The sequence below is a fragment of the Bombyx mandarina genome, chromosome 20, assembly GCF_030267445.1.
Source record: "Bombyx mandarina strain Sakado chromosome 20, ASM3026744v2".
Taxonomy (NCBI): domain Eukaryota; kingdom Metazoa; phylum Arthropoda; class Insecta; order Lepidoptera; family Bombycidae; genus Bombyx; species Bombyx mandarina.
This window is the reverse complement of record NC_143226.1, coordinates 6,353,659-6,373,235: the sequence shown is the minus strand read 5'-3', so window position 1 is coordinate 6,373,235 and position 19,577 is coordinate 6,353,659. Positions and strand designations below refer to the sequence as shown.

Below are 19,577 nucleotides of genomic sequence, written 5' to 3'. Positions count from 1 at the left end.
TATATTAATACGTGAAGCAAAAACTTTGTACCCATTTTTACGAAAATTGCGCGGACGGAGGAGTATAGAATTTCCCACACTTATAGAAAATATAGAGGAGTGCAGAAAGCTACTATTTTTTTAAAATTAATAATACATTAAAACAATAAAAAAGAACATTACACACACTACCATGTATTTGACATACACACACATATATATTATTTATACTCTTTGGTTATTGTCAAACTTTTGTTATTGCTTTATATCTTTATATCTAATCTATAGTGTATTCGAATTCTGTGATTATAGAGGAATAATAATCTTAAACAATAGATTCTTAATAATGTTCCATGAATTATAGTCGAATTTCGACTACTGCGGGACCACTAGTTGATATAAATGAAACATAGTAATACATAAAACAATTAGGTAACATTATTTAACAGAAAAAAAACAATTGTGATGCTATATGACTGAGTAACTTAAAAAAAATTTAAATGTTTATTTAAAAAAGCATGTGTTATGAAAAAAAAAGTCGAATATCAGTTATTAAATTTCTTTAATTCGATCATCAACATAAAAACAACAATACTATAATCTAAGATCAATCTTCAGTTTACTAAAAATATGTTTTTTTCTATATACAGATCAAATTGCATATACCAATATATCTTAAATAGTATGTATACTAAAATTGTATATATACTAATTGTAACACTCCTTTTGTCTGATAAATAAATACAAAAAATTTAAGTGTTCGACATCTTAATTAAATGCTTTTCAAAAGCTCACGATATTACGATAGAGTTATGGGCAAGATACTTTAACTGGTTTTCATCCAACAGTGTTTCCACAACCCATATATAATATATTAGTTTTTCATTTCTCTATATAAATGTTATATTTATTTTATCATTTATCATTTCATTAATACATCTTGATGATGTTTATTAGATACTAGTAGTTGAAGGGTACTCACGTGAGCCTTTGACGCTCTATATCGCTCGTGTAGTATGTTTACGAGTGCTAACGCTCCCAACTACGTCATTAAGATAGATTGACAAGAACAAGTACCGGACCTCCCAGGGTTAGGACAGCGTGAGACCCTCGTAGCCCAGACTCTCGGGGTCCGGAGACTCGATCCTGTTCTTCAGATGCTGCAAAGTGTTGTGGAAGTGTTTCGTGATCTGCTCCACTTCTTCGGACTGATCTAAGTTGGCCAGCTCCTCGCGTATTTTCTGTATTATCTGTGGACGAAATTAGTTTAACGTTAATGAAGACTTTTTGGCGGGAACGCGAGGAGTGAAGTTGTGTGATTTGTTTTATTTAGTCTATTTAGTGTTTCTTGAGGTTTAAATGTGATAATATCTTTGAAAATGCACAAATGTGGGAAAATGAAACAAAGCCGCTGGACGTAACTTCTCGGGATCCTCCAAAAAGTCCACTGAAAAAATCACAGTCCATTTTACTGAGATTATATTTCATCCCATATCTCATCTCATTTCATTTAATTTCACCCCAGTTGATTAATATCTCATATTACTCATCTTCACTTCATTTCATTTTATTTCACTTCATATTATTATCATTTTTCATAAAAATAAGAATATATCTTAAAATAAGACATGACTTAAAGATCTTAGTTACCAGGTCATAAAATCCCTAATAAAAAAGTTTAACGTTAACGAGTGGTTATAGACGTCTGGGCCAACCGGTCTAGGGTTCGAATACCGCAGACAACGATATTTCTAATGAAATATTTAACACATGCCCAAAATTACTTCCACGATGAAGTAATAACGTTGTGATACTTTCCTTAGCCGATTTCGGCCACGGCGACCACTTCCGATATCTTTTCTAATTGACACGGGGCGCTTATTTTATAATAACATTTTCTATTCTATTCTATCAGCCCACAGACGTCCACTGTTGGATAGATGCCTCCCCGAAGTTTCGTCACAACGATTTGTCCTGCGGCTAATGTAACCAATCTTTATTCCTAAGTGTTATATAATAATAATAATAATCAAAATTAATAAATTACGTCATCTATGTACATGACATGCATCCACTTTGAATAGCATCAGTGAAAGTACATGAATAAAATGAATGAATAAATAAAATAAAATAAAATATGCCACAAATTAAAGAAAGCCACTGGACATGGTATTCTTCAGGTCCTTAAAAAAAATCCAATAGACTTTCAGTAAATAACGATTATTTCACATACCATCTCATTTTGTTTTGTTTATATTCATCCCAATTAATATGTATTGAATAATTGCATATTTTTATAAATTTGACACTGGCAATAATGGCATCGCAAGTAACCGATTGCCATACGTAAAAAAAGGTATTTATTCCGGCTTAATCTTTGAAAGCTGTTACACACTTATTTTTTCGTGTAAAAGATCTATGTTTGTGGGTTTGTGGTGTCGTCTAGACAGCGACAGAGATAGAGAGAGTGAACTCGCCGCGTCGATGAGGCTGGGCGTGAGGCTCTGGTTGCCGCGCTCCCGCAGCAGCGCGTATCGGCCCAGCAGCTCGGCCAGCAGCTGCGCCTGCACGCCGCCGTCCATGCACTGCTGGGCCACGCGGGCCGCCTTCTTCAGGCAGTCCAGCGCGCGGGACGCGTCGTTCAGCGCCCACACCTGCAAGTATGCGAACATACTATTAGCAAATCGTTTTGTTGTCTTTTTTTTTATTGCTTAGATGGGTGGACGAGCTCACAGCCCACCTGGTGTTAAGTGGTTACTGGAGCCCATAGACATCTACAACGTAAATGCGTCACCCACCTTGAGATATAAGTTCTAAGGTCTCAAGTATAGTTACAACGGCTGCCCCACCCTTCGAACCGAAACGCATTACTGCTTCACGGCAGAAATAGGCAGGGTGGTGGTACCCATCCGCGCGGACTCACAAGTGGTCCTACCACCAGTAATTACGCAAATTATAATTTTGCGGATTTCATTTTTATTACACGATGTTATTCCTTCACCGTGGAAGTAAATCATAAACATTTGTTGAGTACGTATTTCATAAGAAAAATTGGTACCCGCGTGAGATTCGAACACCGGTTCATCGGTCAACACGAATGCACCGGACGTCTTATGCGTTAGGCCACAACGACTTCAAAATCTCTACAAGTACGTCTATACGGATGTACTAACGTCTTTTTCAATGTTTACGTAATATATAGCAGTGACTACACTTCCTTTCATCACGACCCGGGTAGATTAGTTGGCAAGACATAAAAATAAAATACTACTAGCTGTACTAACTGTTAAGAGGTCGTCGTGGCCTAAAGGATAAGACGTCCGGTGCATTCGTGTTGAAGCGATGCACCGGTGTTCGAATCCCGCAGGCGGGTACCAATTTTTCTAATGAAATACGTACTCAACAAATGTTCACGATTGACTTCCACGGTGAAGGAATAACATCGTGTTATAAAAATCAAACCCGCAAAATTATAATTTGCGTAATCACTGGTGGTAAGACCTCTTGTGAGTCCGCTCGGGTAGGTACCACCGCCCCGCCTATTCCTGCCGCGAAGCAGTAATGCGTTTCGGTTTGAAGGGTGGGGCAGCCGTTGTAACTATACTGAGACCTTAGAACTTATATCTCAAGGTGGGTGGCGCATTTACGTTGCAGATGTCTATGGGCTCCAGTAACCACTTAACACCACTAACCACAATAAAAAATAAAAAGCCACATGGGGTCTCGGGGTGCGAGGGTCCCCTGGCGGTGCGTACCGGGCGGCCGTCCCTGGTCCCCTTCCAGAAGAGATGCGAGCAGAGCGCCACGGCCCTGCTCTGGTCCGGCTTCTTCAGCAGCTTGCTGGCCGCCAGCGCGCACTGGGTCCGCATCGGCTCCGCGTTCTCAGCGCCTGCGTACAACATACTCCACATTACACTTATATTCCATTGATACCACAGTCATCCCATAGACACAGTCCACTGAGTTTCTTGACCGGATCTTCTCAGTGGGTCGCGTTTCCGATCCGGTGGTAGATTTCGCGAAGCACTGCTATTGCTAGGGCTTGTGTTAGCAACGTCACCAGGTTAGATCCCGTGAGCTCACCTACTCGCCCGGCGAATCTAACATAGCATTTTCTAAAAAAAACTACCCAGTGCAGACCTTTCCATGGACCACACCCTGAATATCACCAAACCCTGACTGGATTGCGTCGCAGGTTGAGGAATACATTACTAGACCAAAGTGGTCCATGACAAAGCCATTAAACGTGCGAGGGAGACAAAAAGATGTTTTGTCCTGGATTCGGGTTCCACTCGTGACAATGACGGTGCAACACTTGGTACACACCATCTTGAGGCCTGAGGTCCAAGTTCCAATGTCATATATAGCAGAAGATAATTTGCTTGACAAAAAATTTTAAATCAAAGTTTCCGGTGACATAGCAAACTTACCAAAACAATTGATCTGCTCGAAGGTGGCTATTATCAATGTTATTGCGGCCAGTTGCGCTTTGCTGTCGGATATCTCGTCTTCGTATAGCGAGAAAGCTTGCGACAGGAACTCGTAAGCTATCGTTTCGTGATTGGCGAATCCTATTTCGCTTATCGCCAAAGCTCCCTGCAGGTACAACCTGAAAAAAAATTATTTTTTTGTTTTATTGCCTTTCTAGGCAGACGAGCATACGGCCCACCTGATGGTGAGTGGTTACCGTCGCCCATGGACTTCAGCAATGCCAAGGGCAGAGCCAAGCCGCTGCCTACCGCAAACAACATATTTATATACAACATAACATATTTACACACACACCATACAGTACCGATGGGAAGACAATTTTATTATTGCTTGTAGTGGGTAGCCATCACAATTATGGAGGGTAGAAGTAAGGAGGATCATCTCAGTGTATAAAGGACTTTTTAGCGGGAACGCGAGGAGTGAAGTTATGTGATTTGTTTTATTTTGTCTATTTAGTGTTTCTTCGGGTTTAAATGTGTAATAATGGTGGTTTATTAACTGTTTAATATCTGTGAAAGTGCACAAATGTGGGAAAATGAGACAAAGCCGCTGGACGTAACTTCTCGGGATCCTCCAAAAAGTCCACTGAAAAAATCTTAGTAAATGACCACCATTTTACTGAGATTATATTTCATCCCATATCATATCATCTCATCTCATTTAATTTAATTTCCATCTCAGTTGATTAATGTCTGAAACTAATCATCTTCATTTAATTTCAGTCCTTATTATCGTCTTTCATCAAAATAATAATATAAATTAAAATAAGACATGACTTAAAGGTCTTAGTTACCTGGTCATAAAATCCCAAAAAAAAAACAGCGTATTAAAGTGTCTGCTGAATGGGGGTAAATTAAGGTGGCGCCACTGTAGCAAGTGGAAAGATAAAAAAACAGCGCCAAAGACTACACTTCACTACAACCCAGTACACTGAACTCTGTTTAAAACTGCTATATTCATATTATTTACATTTCCTATACTAGCGCTATTTCAGTGAGTCACAATAACTTGCAATTTACATGTGATCATTTTCTCAAATTGTCCCTTATACAAAACTCCTCCTTACTTCTCCTCCTCCTTTACCCTCCACACATACACAAAATATTTCACAGATGAATGCCCGAATCTCACTCACGAAATTTTCAAGATAAGTTTACATATCGACGCTCGAAAGGCAAAAGTGACTAAGCGACAATAACTGCTTTGTACATAAATGATAGGCAATAACCATATTCGATGCGCAAAAAAAAAAAAATTCTAGGTCTATTAAAATCATTTCAATCCTACAGCTACTAACTAGATTCTACTACAGCTAGATTCGTTAAAATAAATTTTGTTTTCAGGTATTTCAACTTTAAATTAGTCTACTGTAAAGCTCACGCATTGTCGCTTAGTCACGTTTGCCTTTCAAGCGTCGATATGTACAAGCTCCTAACATTAACATTAGGACCGTCGTCCACTGAGCAACTTCACCAGTTCACATGACATTAACATATAAGCACAAAAGCTCCCAAGAGTCGAACAGTCTGGTTAGACTTTCCTTAGTCCAAAGGAGCAGGGTACCTTAGAGGGAGTTCGGCCAATTCCGCCTTCACGAGCATGGTGATGGTCTGGTGACAGAACTGGAATATCTTCTGGCATTTCTTCTCCCACATCTCGTCCTGTTCGTTGGAAGATTTAATTAAACATTTTGTTTCTTATTGCTTTGACGACTAGCTCACGGTTTATCGGGTGTTAAATACCGGAGCCCATAGACAACAACGTGAATGCGCCATCCTCCTCGAGGGCATTAGTGAAAACTTCTTAATGTTACGAGTTTCATTATTTTTTTATTGCTTAGTTGGATAGACTAGCTCACAGCCCACATGGTCTTAAATGGTTACTGGAGCCCATAGACATCTACAACATAAAGGCCGCCACCCACTTTGAGACACAAGTTCTAAGGTCTCAGTATAGTTACAACGGCTGACCCAGCCTTCAAACCGCAACGCATTACTGCTTCACGGCAGAAATATGCAGGGTGGTGGTACCTACCCGTGCGGACTCACAAGAGGTCCTACCACCAGTGAATTCTTATTGGATGACGTCACTCCTTCCTAATTCAACTGCTACTACAGTTTATATTGGCCTTTATTAATGTCATTGCATTTTTCGTGACGTCACGAACGCTTGACAGTCTCTAAGGAGACGGACCAGTGACGTAAGCAGCTCTGAGTGACCAACTTCGTAAATGTAGTTTTAGTATTTGATACGTTGGCAACACGTACTCCGAGCAGCCCACGGACGCACCTGGTCTTTGAGGTCCTTATAAACGAAGGCCAGACGGTAGGCGTGGAACACCAGCGGCGGGAACGTGTGCTGGATCCTCCTCGCTCCGCCACCCTGAAGGATCTTCCTCGCTGTGCTGGTTATCAGATACTGCTGGTCGGCGGAGTCCGATTTGAAATGATGAATCAGTCTGAAATGAAACGACAAAGAGCTTACTTCTTACTAGTGGCAGGACCTCTTGTGAACCCGCATGCGTAGGTACCACCACCCCTCCTGTTTCTGCCGTGAAGCAGTAATGCGTTTCGGCTTGAAGGGTGGGGCAGCCGTTGTAACCATACTGAGACCTTAGAACTTACATTTCAAGGTGGGTGGCACATTTACGTGGTAAATGTCTATGGGCCCTAGTAACCACTTAACACCGTGTGGGCTGTGAGCTCGTCCACCGATTTAAGCAACAAAAAATAATAATAATAAAAGCAATAAAATCATAAGTGCAAAAAATTTACATAATTATAGCCGGAGCATATTTCTACAAAACCCTCAAAAGCTACAATTTCATATCTCAAGGCAGCATTCACGTCTTGTGTTCATAAACTCCAGTTCTCTATAAGCAGTCTAGAGCTTTTTCATCTACATCTACTAGATCTCATTTCAATAGCATCTACTAGTTAAGGCGAAGCTGATATAGCCTCTCAAAGCTATCAGCTTAGGTACGGGGAAAAAAAAAGTGGCCTTAACTAGTAGATGAGCTCACGGGGCTCAAACCTGACGAAGTCGCTAACACGAGCCCTAGCAAGAGCCGTGCTTCGCAGAATCTACCACCGGATCGGAGACGCGACCCACTGAGATGGTCCGGCGAGAAACTCAGTTTTTTTTTTATTGCTTAGATGGGTGGACGAGCTCACAGCCCACCTGGTGTTAAGTGGTTACTCGAGCCCATAGACATCTACAACGTAAATGCGCCACCCACCTTGAGATATAAGTTCTAAGGTCTCAAGTATAGACTCAGTGGGCTGTGTCTGAGGGTTGTTTAGAGCAAGACCATCTACCGTGATGATATAGTGGATCCCAGTTACCTGGCCAACAAGCCCTGTTCTTCCACGAAGTCTTCAACGTCGCTTTCAGAAGGCGGCTGATCCGGCTGGTCCTTCACCAGCACATCCAAGAGACCGAGGACAGCTTCGACCTAGCAATATCGACTTAACTACATTACTCATACATAGTCCTGCTAAGGAACGGGCATTTTACTGGTGGTAGGACGTCTTGTGAGTCCGCACGGGTAGGTACCACCACCCCGCCTATTTCTGCCGTGAAGCAGTAATGCGTTTCGGTTTGAAGGGTGGGGCAGCCGTTGTAACTATACTAAGAGGTTAGAACTCATGTCTCAAGGTGAGTGGCGGTCTTTATGTTGTAGATGTCTATGGGCTCCAGTAACCACTTAACACCAGGTGGGCTATGAGCTCGTCCATAGATGGATGGACAATAAAAAATAGCAATAGGAGCAATAAAAAATAAATAAATAAAAAACGTTCCAAATCCACATCGGCTTCGATGACCACTTAACATCAAATAAATAGTTCATCCATTCTCCTACGTGATTATATTATTGCTATAGATCGGCATCTCTCAATTTGCAGTCTACTTGACTCTTTTCCATCATTCAGTGATTCTTTCATGTCACTATTCCACCATTCAATGATTCTTTTGACCTTGATGGTTGTCTGGAAGAGATTGCTCTTAGCGATAAGACCGCCAATTCCCTTTTTTTTTTGTATTTAATGTTTCGCATTGTTAATATACAATAAAGAATTCTCTCTCTTCCTCTCTTTCTTTCTTTCTGTCTCTCTCTTTCTTTCACTCACTCACTCTATTTCTTTCTTTTTTTCTTTCTTTCTTTCTCTCTCTCTCTCTCTCTCTTTCACTCACTCTCTTTCCTTCTCTTTCTCTCTCTCTTTCGAGGCCTCGACTATACCCGTAAATGAAGTCAACCAAGCTTCGAACGTAGAGTCGAACGCTTACATCTTGCGGAGTGGATATTGCGGTGTTGGTCTCCAGCACGTCGTTGATGAGGTGGACGGCTATCATCACCCGACCCTGGTAGCTGAGGTGTCGTATCAGCGGCGCGTAATTAGACAACTTAATCAGCACCAATATGTTCTTGTAGTGGTCGCAGGGCAGCTTGATGATCTTCATCAGTTCCTTGAAGACTGGCGTGTGGTGCTCCAACGTGGACTGGCCGCTGAGAACAGGGTTGTACAAGGTTTATTGACGTAAGAAAATGTTTTTTTTATTGCCTTTGTTGGCAGACGAGTACTTGATGGTGTGGTTCTTACTGGTGGTAGGACCTCTTGTGAGTCCGCGCGGGTAGGTACCACCACCCTGGCTAGTTCTGCCGTGAAGCAGTAATGTGTTTCGGTTTGAAGGGTGGTGCAGCCGTTGTAACTATTCATATCTCAAGAAGGGTGGCGGCATTTACGTTGTAGATGTCTATGGGCTTCGGTAACCACTTAACACCATGTCAGCTGTGAGCTCGTCCACCCAACTAAGCAATAAATAAATAAAATCTACCAATGAGCATAGTGTTTGCAACAGTGCCGCTATGTCGCGTGGGTGAGCTCACGGGCTCAACCTGAGAGGTTTGCTAACACTGGCCCTAACCAAAGCAGTGCTTCGCAGAATACACCACCGGATCGGAAACGCGACCCATTGAGAAAATCCGGCGAGAAACTCGGTGGGCTGTGTCTATGGGTAAATTTACTCGTCGAGCCCTTCGTCGCAAATGACGGGTTCGCCGAGAACGATGACCGGTGCTTGTAGTACCTAAAAGCACTGTTAATGTGTCGGGAGGATCCGTAATGACGTGTTATGGGCGACGTCGACTCTTTACCATTCGGTCTACAGGATCGGGCATGTAATTCCCGGCTGGAGTCATGGTCCAGACGGCTGGCCGATCCTTCGGCTGGTCGTAGGACCGTCGAGGCGATTCGCCCGGTTCTTGTGAACTGGGTGAATCGTGACAGAGGACGCCTCACTTTCCGGCTTACGCAGGTGCTCACTGGGCATGGTTGCTTCGGTGAGTTCCTGCACCGGATCGGAGCCGAGCCGACGGCAGAGTGCCACCATTGTGGTTGCGACTTGGACACGGCGGAGCACACGCTCGTCGCCTGCCCCGCATGGGAGGGGTGGCGCCGTGTCCTCGACGCAAAAATAGGAAACGACTTGTCGTTGCCGAGTGTTGTGGCATCGATGCTCGGTGACGACGAGTCGTGGAAGGCGATGCTCGACTTCTGCGAGTGCGCCATCTCGCAGAAGGAGGCGGCGGGGCGCGTGAGAGACGCACAGGCCCGCCGCCGTCGAGCGGGTGCCAGGGACAAAAAAAAAAAAAAATAATTCCCGGCGGCCACGACAAGGGGGTTTTCGTGTCGTGCCGCCTTCTCAAAGTTTCTAGCAATCATGGTAAGAACCTATCAAATAATAGTATTTAGTGTAGGTAAACAAGAAGTAAAAGGAGTAAAACAATAAGTAATCTCTCAAGTCCGAGTGTTCACCTGGACTGGTGTATGTCAGTGCAGATCTTGTCCGTGTGAGCTAGAACCCGGTCCACATAGTTCAGCTTGTCCGGGTGACATCGCTGAGCTAGCTTGAGCAGAGCGAGTTGGAGGCTCAGCATGTCTTCTTGGGGCATGTCGACCCTGCTCTGGTGACAAAATATCTTAATAAATCTCCATGGTCAGTCTAAGCTCATTGTTTATGCAAGCCTTTACTGATGGCAGGACGTCTTGTGAGTCTGCACGGGTAGGTACCACCACCCTGCCTATTTCTACCGCGAAGCAGTAATGCGTTTCGATTTGAAGGGTGGAGAAGTCGCTGTAACTATACTGAGACCTTAGAACTTATATCTCAAGGTGGGTGGCGCATTAACGTTGTAGATGTCTATGGGCTCCAGTAACCACTTAACACCAGGTGGGCTGTGAGCTCGTCCACCCATCTAAGCAATAAAAAATAAATAAATAAAAACACATCATTATTGGAGTCCATTATAGACATCACACAGAAAATGTCATGTCAATCTATTGTGTAGCATCTGTGCCAGCCATTGCATGTTTTAAAATGATATCTGGGTATTTCAAAGATTGGCTAACCTGGGTGATCGCAGCAACTTGATCAGAGAAAACTTCGAACAGTTGAACTTCTTGTTCTTGTCCATCTTCCAGGACCACGCTTAGATTCATATTGCCTTCATTCCTCTGCAATTTGATAATGGAATCATAATCCAGTTTCCAATGACACATGGTAGGTTATAATTAGGTTAGATTACATATACAGGGTTGCTGGTAATTTAATGAGTTTCGGCCAGGATATGATGGAAGGATAACACAGCAAGGCATGAGGGCAAAATTTGAAACGGAATCATCGGCAATAAAGGTTCTGAGGAAATAATAAAAATATTTCTTAAATATCTCAAACACTAAAGTGTCTATATACTAAAAGGACTAAATTTGTAGCATTTTTCCCCTCCCATCTTATCCTGGCTGGAACATATCGAGGTGCCAAAGAAACATGTACAGTACGACCGACGTAACTTGGCGAGTCTGAATATAGCCGCAGGTCAACTTTCGCGCATGTACACTTGTAAAAAAAAGTGTTATTAGCTTTCATTTTTTTAAATCAAAATACGAATTAAAATTTCCATATACAGGGACCAAGTACAAATAAAATGAATATCAAAACACTATGAGAGAGAAAGCTATAAAAATAACGTAATAAATTAAAGAGAGGTAATAAAAAATTATAAATTAAGACAGAAAGCGGTAAAAATAACGTAATTAAATTAATTCGAAAGTAAGCCCAACACTGCCTTCAGTTGCGATCCGCTGTACTGTGCGTTGCGATACACCAGATCGTTAGCAACTCTAAATAAAACTGTCAACATCTTTTACGCCTTCTTCTTTTTCTTTTTAAAAAAAAATCAAAAATTATGTTTGTCGGCCGTCGATTTAAAACACTATTATGCTTTGGTGGCATCTTTGTTAACGAATAGTATAAATGCCAAGGGACACTCAATACTAAAACAAATTTAAACACAAACAATCTTAAAACTAAACAAAAAACTGAGCACTAAACAAAACAGTATAATAATAACAAATCAATGAAAACTTTTGTAGCCGCCCGTATTCAAGACAGAGATAGCGACACGAACACGACACTAATGCTAGCGTGTGAGTGAGACACATTACCGCATACCGAGAATTACCGAATTTATACGATGTCAAGAAAAGGGATGTCCAATATGCGTGTTTGAGGATGTTGTTTAATCGATTTTTTTTCAAATTGATTAAAATTTATATAAAAATATATATTTATATTCCATTTTATAGGAGGTTTAAAATATTCACGAACAGTCCCTATTGTAGTAGTTGTTGATAAATAACTGATATTCAACTAAATCATGTCTTTCAACCAAGAAAATAAAGTGTTATTAGTTTTTTTTTTTATTAAAGATGAAGTCTCGTTTACTAACGACAACATTCAATATGTTTGTAAATCTCTTTCATTCATTATCTCATATAAACAAAAATCAATAAATTCCAAACCGATAAAAATCGATTGTGATATTTGATTGAATAAAGGGACGATTGTGTTTACATAGAGTCAATCCCTAGCCTAGACCTCCGCCCCGCGCACGTTGCTCATACCACCATTTGGTTCCTAAAAACGTTTGTGCGCAGCCTTCTGCGCGAAGTTCGGACTCGCCAAGTTACGTCGGTCGTATTGTATAATAAACGTAATAAAAAAAAAAACAATAGTATACAATAAACAAACACTAATATTCCCTCACATTCACATTTCATATACGGACCTGGCTATACGAAGCGAGCCTCTCGATCAGTGCTATGATGATGTTCTTGATGTTGACTCCGGGTTGGAGTTCAGCACACGACTTGAGGAACGGCTGCAAGTTGGCCAGGTGGAACTCGTCCGGGAAAACCTGAATGGAATAAGATTCCATAATTGTTGAATATTATTAAGATTCTGTTTGATAAAGTTAACTCTCCTTTAATTAAGAGTTAAGATAAAATGTTCATATATTTGTGAGTAGATTTTTTAAATTTGCCACTGCAAAAACTCTGTTATGACAAACAACAAATATTTGTTTATTGAAATCATTAAGATTAAGATAACCTTTATTAACAATCTAATTTAAGTTACATTTTTATTAATTTTAATAACTAGGTCACTAGCGCGATATATGTAGGTGTTAACGCCTACGAATTTCTATAGAGCAATGAACAAAATTTTATTTATGTTCACCGACACAATTTTTAAACACTTCAATTAACGGCCGTGCCAAGCTAACTCATTCGCAATGTAAAAATCAAGAAGAACACTGTATAAAGGAAATACAAGCACAAAATCGATTGTGGGAGTTTTATTCAAGAAACCCAAGCATCCAACAGTAGGTATTTAATAATTCAAATATGTAAGTATACATTTATTATCTGGTTTTATTATTCAACACCGGTTTCTTGATCATCTTGCTGTACAGCATAGGGCTCCCCAAGAGTTCTCTTCTGCGTTTTTCTCATGCAAGTCGGTTCCTGCCACAATTTTGGTGTCATCTTCCTATCTACATTGTTGTCTCCCTCCATTTCGCTTTGTATATCATGGACACCATTCTGTCACTCTTATAGCCCAATTTTCTGTTTAATCTCGAATTAAATGTCCAGTCCATTTCCATTTCAGTTGTTGTATTCAGTATTTTATATGTATGATCTTTGTTTGTTTTCTTATTTTTTTCTCCTACCTACGCCAAAAGTTCGGTTTACATCCCGCTGTACAGGGAAGAAAGTGTAAGTTTTCCTCCCTGGGTACTGGGTACAAGTGCGCATGCGCGTTAGTGTCTACGTCTGCTCTCACGCACCTAAAATTCTCCGCCATTGTTGTGCTCGGGTAATTTGCAATATTGTGTTTCGTGTAAAAGTGAAATAAATAAAAGGCAATAAAATTTAATAGTGAAGTATTAAGCAAAGATGAGTTCATCAGACAGTTCTTATTCAATTAGTAGTTGTTTATTTAAAAATTTAAAAACAGTTAAATTGTTTTTTTATGAGAGGGCGGGTCCGCCCCCCAACCCCCCGCCAGGGCTTCGCTCCTGGACCCCGGCTCGGTACCCCACAGATGCTAAGTTTTGTATAAAGTCGAACTTTCGGCCTGGTAGGAGAGAAAATAGTATGTGCACCGCGGGAAAAAAAGTAGGACATCTCATCCTGGAAATGTCAAACTTTTCTCCCTTGGTGCACAATTTACTATTGTTAACCGTATTTTTTTTGTATTATTATTTTGTTAACCGTATTTAACCGTATTTATCTTTTAATTATTATTTTTTTAAATTAAAATTCAAATCATGGCGGCTAATAAAATTCTAAGTTAAATCCTTCTACAAAATAAAATATTTTCCGACCTGTATGATACACTCCATGAGGTACTCCTGCGCTATGGCGTCCCTGCAGCTCACCACCTGCTCCAGGATGCCGGGCAGCACCATCCTGCGGTAGTCCTCGACCGTGACGGACTCCAGTTGCGAGAGTCGAACCAAATTCGTGCCGACCAATATACGAAGCTCGGAGCGTTCACGTTCGCGGCGCTCTTTGTCTCTGAAAAAAATCGTCAATTCAATAATAATACAGCTCAAAATTTATACTTTTTTTTTATTGCTCTTGTAGGCAGACGAGCATACCGCCCACCTGATGGTGAGTGGTTACCGTCGGCCATGGACTTCTGGCATGGCAATGAAAGGGGCAGAGCCAAGCCGCTGCCTACCGCTTATGCAATTATTCTGATCAACATGATCCATGTGCTAAAAGCTTTTTGGATTACTAGTGACCGGGAAGCCTTTCCAGTTTCACCAAGACAGGTGGGCGAGCAAGGACTTAGCCAGGAGGGGTGGGGTTTGCTAACAGCTACCTGAGCGCCTCCAACGAGTCCTAACATATTATTATATACTGGTGGTAGGACCGCATGTGAGTCCGCACGGGTAAGTACCACCACCCCGCCTATTTGGTGGGGCAACCGTTGTAGCTATACTTGAGAGTTGAGACCTTAGAACTTATATCTCAAGGTGGGTAGTGCATTTACATTGTAGATGTTTATGGGCTCCAGTAACCATTTAACACCAGATGGGCTATGTAAGCAATAAAAAAAAAACAGCTCAGAGCAGCTGCTTCAGGAATGAATCTGCTACTGGATCGGAATGGCGACCCGCTGAGAAGATCCGGCGAGAAACTCAGCGGGCTGATGTTTAGGTGAGTGCAATAAGTTGTTGATGATAAACAAGCTGGATGTAGGCAGCACGGGCGCAGTTGTTGTGCCAGCTTGCATTAAACATATCATTTGTGTCCATTATTGTAACAATTAAAAATATTTTATCGTAGACAACCCTAACAACAGTTGAAGACATTTTTAGTAAAAAGTTGCTTATTTAGAATAGCATATTCCGCCTCACACATCATACCTTGAGTGTCCCTGATGCTGCATCCTGACCCAGAGCTTGTTCATTTCGGCGAAATTCATCAGGACAAAATCAACAGCGTCTCGCACCTGAAATATATGAATTTAAAACTTCTCATTTTCAATTACTACATCTGCTTATAATATTACTACGTATGATTTTTTAATATTTTATGAATGCTGTATAATTATTCAGTGGCTTCGAGTATTAAGTTTTTCTAATATGAAGTCATGTCATTATATGTGTGTGTGGGCACAGCCCTGCCGAGGGCGCTGGTCATAAATATGAAGCAGTGCGATCTTTGCTGATCACGTAGGCCAATCATGTTGTGCTGACAGCGCGCCTCGTACCAGGTGATGGAAGTGCATGGGAACGATTTCCATTTACTAGCCTTGTGTAACAATTACAAAATAAAGTGCTGAAATTTGAACACCAGTAACCTAGTCTCATAGTTCTGTACACGGGGTGTCTTCAAAATCATCATGACCTAAATGTTTAAAGATTAAACCAGCGTATTATATAGTGCTATGAAAGTATTCATTTTATTTACTGAGCTAAAAGACCTAGTTTTCCTTTCAAAATAATTCTTTTACACACACACAATTTTTTATGTCATATTTAGCATCGATCAAACGATGCAGTTGATCTGGGTAACAAACTGCGCTTACAGAAACTATGCCGGAGCACAGACTACTGCTTATGCACATCAAAGATTAAAAACTTGTTGTCCATAATTAGAGGCTGTTTAAATTACTCACGGTTCCATCGTTTTCATTTGGGGCTTCGTGTGTGTCCGGTAAAACGTTCCTTGTGCACTGCAATAGGTAATTCCTAAGGAAAAGTCCTCTCAAAGGATGCTGAACTCCACGACACATCTCAACCAAATCCTGAAAAGCAAGATTATTCAGACATTAAAGTTGAATCGGGAGTTAAAACTTTAGTTACAAGGTTAATGTTTCTCTCAAAGGTTGTCTGTTCAAAAATACCCCATCCTGGAAATAGTAAAGTATACAACATCAGAAATCACTATACTATACAAACCTTCAATAAATCTCTTCGCAGATTCGTGTTTGTTTTAATGTAGACCAGTCCTACTGTGATTAACAGGTACAATCTAGGTACAATGTTCCCAGCATATTGGACCAGTTCGTAAAGATCTGCAACCTTCCTTCCCTTTTGGAACTCCTCCAGAAGATACAGCTCTAGGTGACGCAGTTCGTCTGTTATTGCCATATCTGATTTCTCAGAGTTACGAAATTTATTTATCACCCATAATAAAGCTACCATATGAATATATCTTCAACAAATAGCTCTAAACTGAATTTCAAAGGATACAAAGCTCATAATAGCTTTTTGGTGATAATAGTGAAGTTCTCAATTCACCCAGCATTGTTGATGCATGTTTCAGGGCGTCCATTAATTTAGATTTGTCGAGACATCTTTTCATTTGAAATGCCTGAAAACAATTAAAAATACATAATAAACTACATGTTGAGAAAAAAGTGGTCATATTATAACTTTTTATTTATCAAAGTGTAATTGTAAGGCATGAGCAGTCAAACTGACTTCTCCACACTGTGGCAATACTGAACAGATTTTTAGTATCTCTCTTTCAGCTCACACATATACTGCTGAACATAGGCCTCCCCCAAAGCCTCGACACAATAACCTGCTGCATTGCCTGCATCCAGCGACAGGATCCTCAATTTTTCACAGGTCATTAGTTCAGCTTGCAGACCTCCCACTCAAAATCTTTTTGGTCCCAGTGCCATCTGCGAGCCTTACCTACTGCTGCTTCAACTTCACAATTTCATTAATTCAGATTTGTTTCTTACCATGTAACATGCAGCTTATTTCAATTACTTTATTCCTTTTAATAATTATAACTACTACTTAAATTAAAAGTTTGAAACTCTTTTATGCCAAATTCACCACAATTACCTGAACTTTAACAATGTTCAAGGCCTCCTCCAGGAGTTTCTCCTGCTCTTCGACTGGAGACACCTGGTTTGTCATTTGGGCCTGTAGATTGGATCAATCAAAATGATTATGTTGTAAACTATGCCAAATAAACCTTTTTTCAAAATTGAAGCATGTCATCCTTACAACAATAAAAAAACCTATAAGCCTAGAATAGTACATTCACAATAGTTAAAATAACATTTTGTAATGATTTCATGTTTTTTTTTGCTAAATTATGCTGTATCTAGCACATTCTCACAGATCTACAGAGGGATTTCAGTTCCCACTGTATTTTGTACTGTATGTTTCATGGAGTGTTCTGAGGAATTGTTTGAAATGTTACCATCATCTCGTTTTTACCATCACACCGCCCACCAACGGAGTAGAGTTCATTCATACTACTTGGAACCACTGCGTTCATCCACTCTTTAAAGAAACTTGAAAGATATTAACGGATTACCAAGCTTGCTGACTTCAAGCAGTTGATGTTTGATGTACAAGGACTTTGTAGGAAAAAGGGTGTATGTGTGTCCTATGTTAGTAGTTAATAATATGTTAAATAGGTTTATACATAAATATGCCCCTGAATGTTTAGTAAAGGTCAAACAATACACATCACCGTAAATTCCGAAACCAAGACATGTAACATAATTATTAATGATTTTTTTACAAAGATAGAATATTCAACTGTGTAACATAATCATATTACCAAAACTTTGATTAAACTAAGAAGTGTTGTTAGTTCATTTTTAAAATCAGCTGGATGTTATAAATGCAGTGGAAAAAGAAAATTAACTGGCCGACATCGTTCACAGAATATTTACAAATGTATCAACTTTAAAATCATGCACCGTAGAACACAAAAGCACTCAATTTATTTATCAATGTCTAACTCACTGTTGACCAAACATACAGAAATGGGTGGCCTTTTCCCGCCATTTGTCGTTTTTAACGATGATATTGAGCTGTACGCATTTAGTAACGCACCTGAGTAACTAATCCGATGCAATTGAAAAACCAGATAAGGTTTTTTTGCAAATTCGACGAAAATTCGTAGGCGTTAACAATCACTCAACGAGCAGGTTCTCATAAACTGAATTGACATTTCCGTTCTTAAGATATCACTAGCGGCCCGCCTCGGGTTCGCTCGGGATTTAAGAAAAATTTCAAAATTTAAAATTATAATACATACTCATTAACGCTCCTATTTTCGTCAGGTTATTAAAAAAAGAAGAATAAAAAGAAAGTTAGAATATAATTATTTTTATTTGTCGTTTTATTTTTTTAAGTAAAAGAACCCTTATTGTGTCATAACTATAATAGTTACACATTTGCTGTTGTATCAGTTTTTGTAAATAATGATGTGCTCTGCAAAGTCGTAGTACATTATTTTATTCTATCATCAATACTTTTCGGTGCGCACAAAAAAATGTTTTAGGTAATTGATTACACCTTGGGTTATAGATTATTTGAGTTTTAGTAAAGAACCATATTTTTTTTAAATAAAATAAAATCTAAATCAATTTAAATAAAATCTGCGTCACCCTGGAATAGTGAAGCTTCTATACAGTGAAAGAATTTTTCAAATCGGTTCTGTAATTTCAGAGCGTATTCAATGTAAACAAACAAACAATCAAATCTTTTCCCATTATAACTTTTTTTTAGGGATTAATGACCTGGTAACTAAGACCTTTAGGTCATGTCTTATTTTAATATAAATTCAAATTTTTATGAAAAATGTTATTATGGAGAAAAATTAAATGAAGATAATTAATTTGAGACATTAATCAACTGGGATGAAATTAAATGAAATGAGATGAGATTATATGATATAGGATGAAATAAAATCTCATTAAAATGGTAGTTAATTACTGAGATTTTTTCAGTGGACCTTTTGGAGGATCCCGAAAAGTTACGTCCAGTGGCTTTGTTTGCGTTCCCCCCAAAAAGTCTCCCCTTTATAATATCAGTATAGAAGTATAGATTATAATGTTAGTAAAAATTACTGTTTTATCTTTATAAAAGTTGTCTGATACTTCTAAAAATTAATGTTCGGAGTTTAAAGTCATCATCATCATCATCATCAACAACAGCCAACCGTCGTCCACTGCTGGACATAGGCCTCTCCCAAGCCCCACCACTGAGCCCGGTCTACGGCTCTCCTTATCCACTTCTTGCCGGCCATCGTTCGGAGGTCATCGCACCATCTAGCCGGGGGCGTCCCACGTTACGTATTCCGCTGCGCGGTCTCCAATCGAGAGCCCGTCTGCTCCAGCGATCGTCAGTTCTACGGCATATATGGCCAGCCCACTGCCACTTATGCTTGCTGACTCTTTGAGCTTTGTCGATGACTTTTTTGGTAGTCGTT

The 19,577-nt window shown here is 40.0% G+C and overlaps 1 protein-coding gene across 2 annotated transcripts; it reads right to left on the bottom strand.

Moving 5' to 3' along the window:
- Positions 1–524: 524 nt before the first annotated feature.
- On the bottom strand, positions 525–18,817 carry Vps35 (Vacuolar protein sorting 35). 2 transcript variants are annotated; one of them, XM_089735643.1, is made up of 18 exons: positions 18,197–18,817; positions 17,189–17,269; positions 16,583–16,703; positions 16,289–16,482; positions 16,006–16,134; positions 15,251–15,336; positions 14,201–14,393; positions 12,599–12,727; positions 10,881–10,985; positions 10,287–10,435; positions 8,758–8,977; positions 7,815–7,924; positions 6,760–6,928; positions 6,034–6,131; positions 4,410–4,588; positions 3,735–3,868; positions 2,457–2,633; positions 525–1,229 (listed from the first exon to the last, which is right to left on the bottom strand). In XM_089735643.1, exons 2-18 carry the CDS (start codon positions 17,261–17,263, stop codon positions 1,071–1,073), a joined length of 2,427 nt encoding a protein of 808 aa, XP_089591769.1. In that variant the 5' UTR covers positions 17,264–17,269; positions 18,197–18,817; the 3' UTR covers positions 525–1,070. The 2 variants fall into 2 exon arrangements, with proteins under 2 accessions (XP_089591769.1, XP_089591768.1); XM_089735642.1 differs by having other exon boundaries at positions 18,107–18,304.
- Between the last annotated feature and the right edge of the window lie 760 nt (positions 18,818–19,577).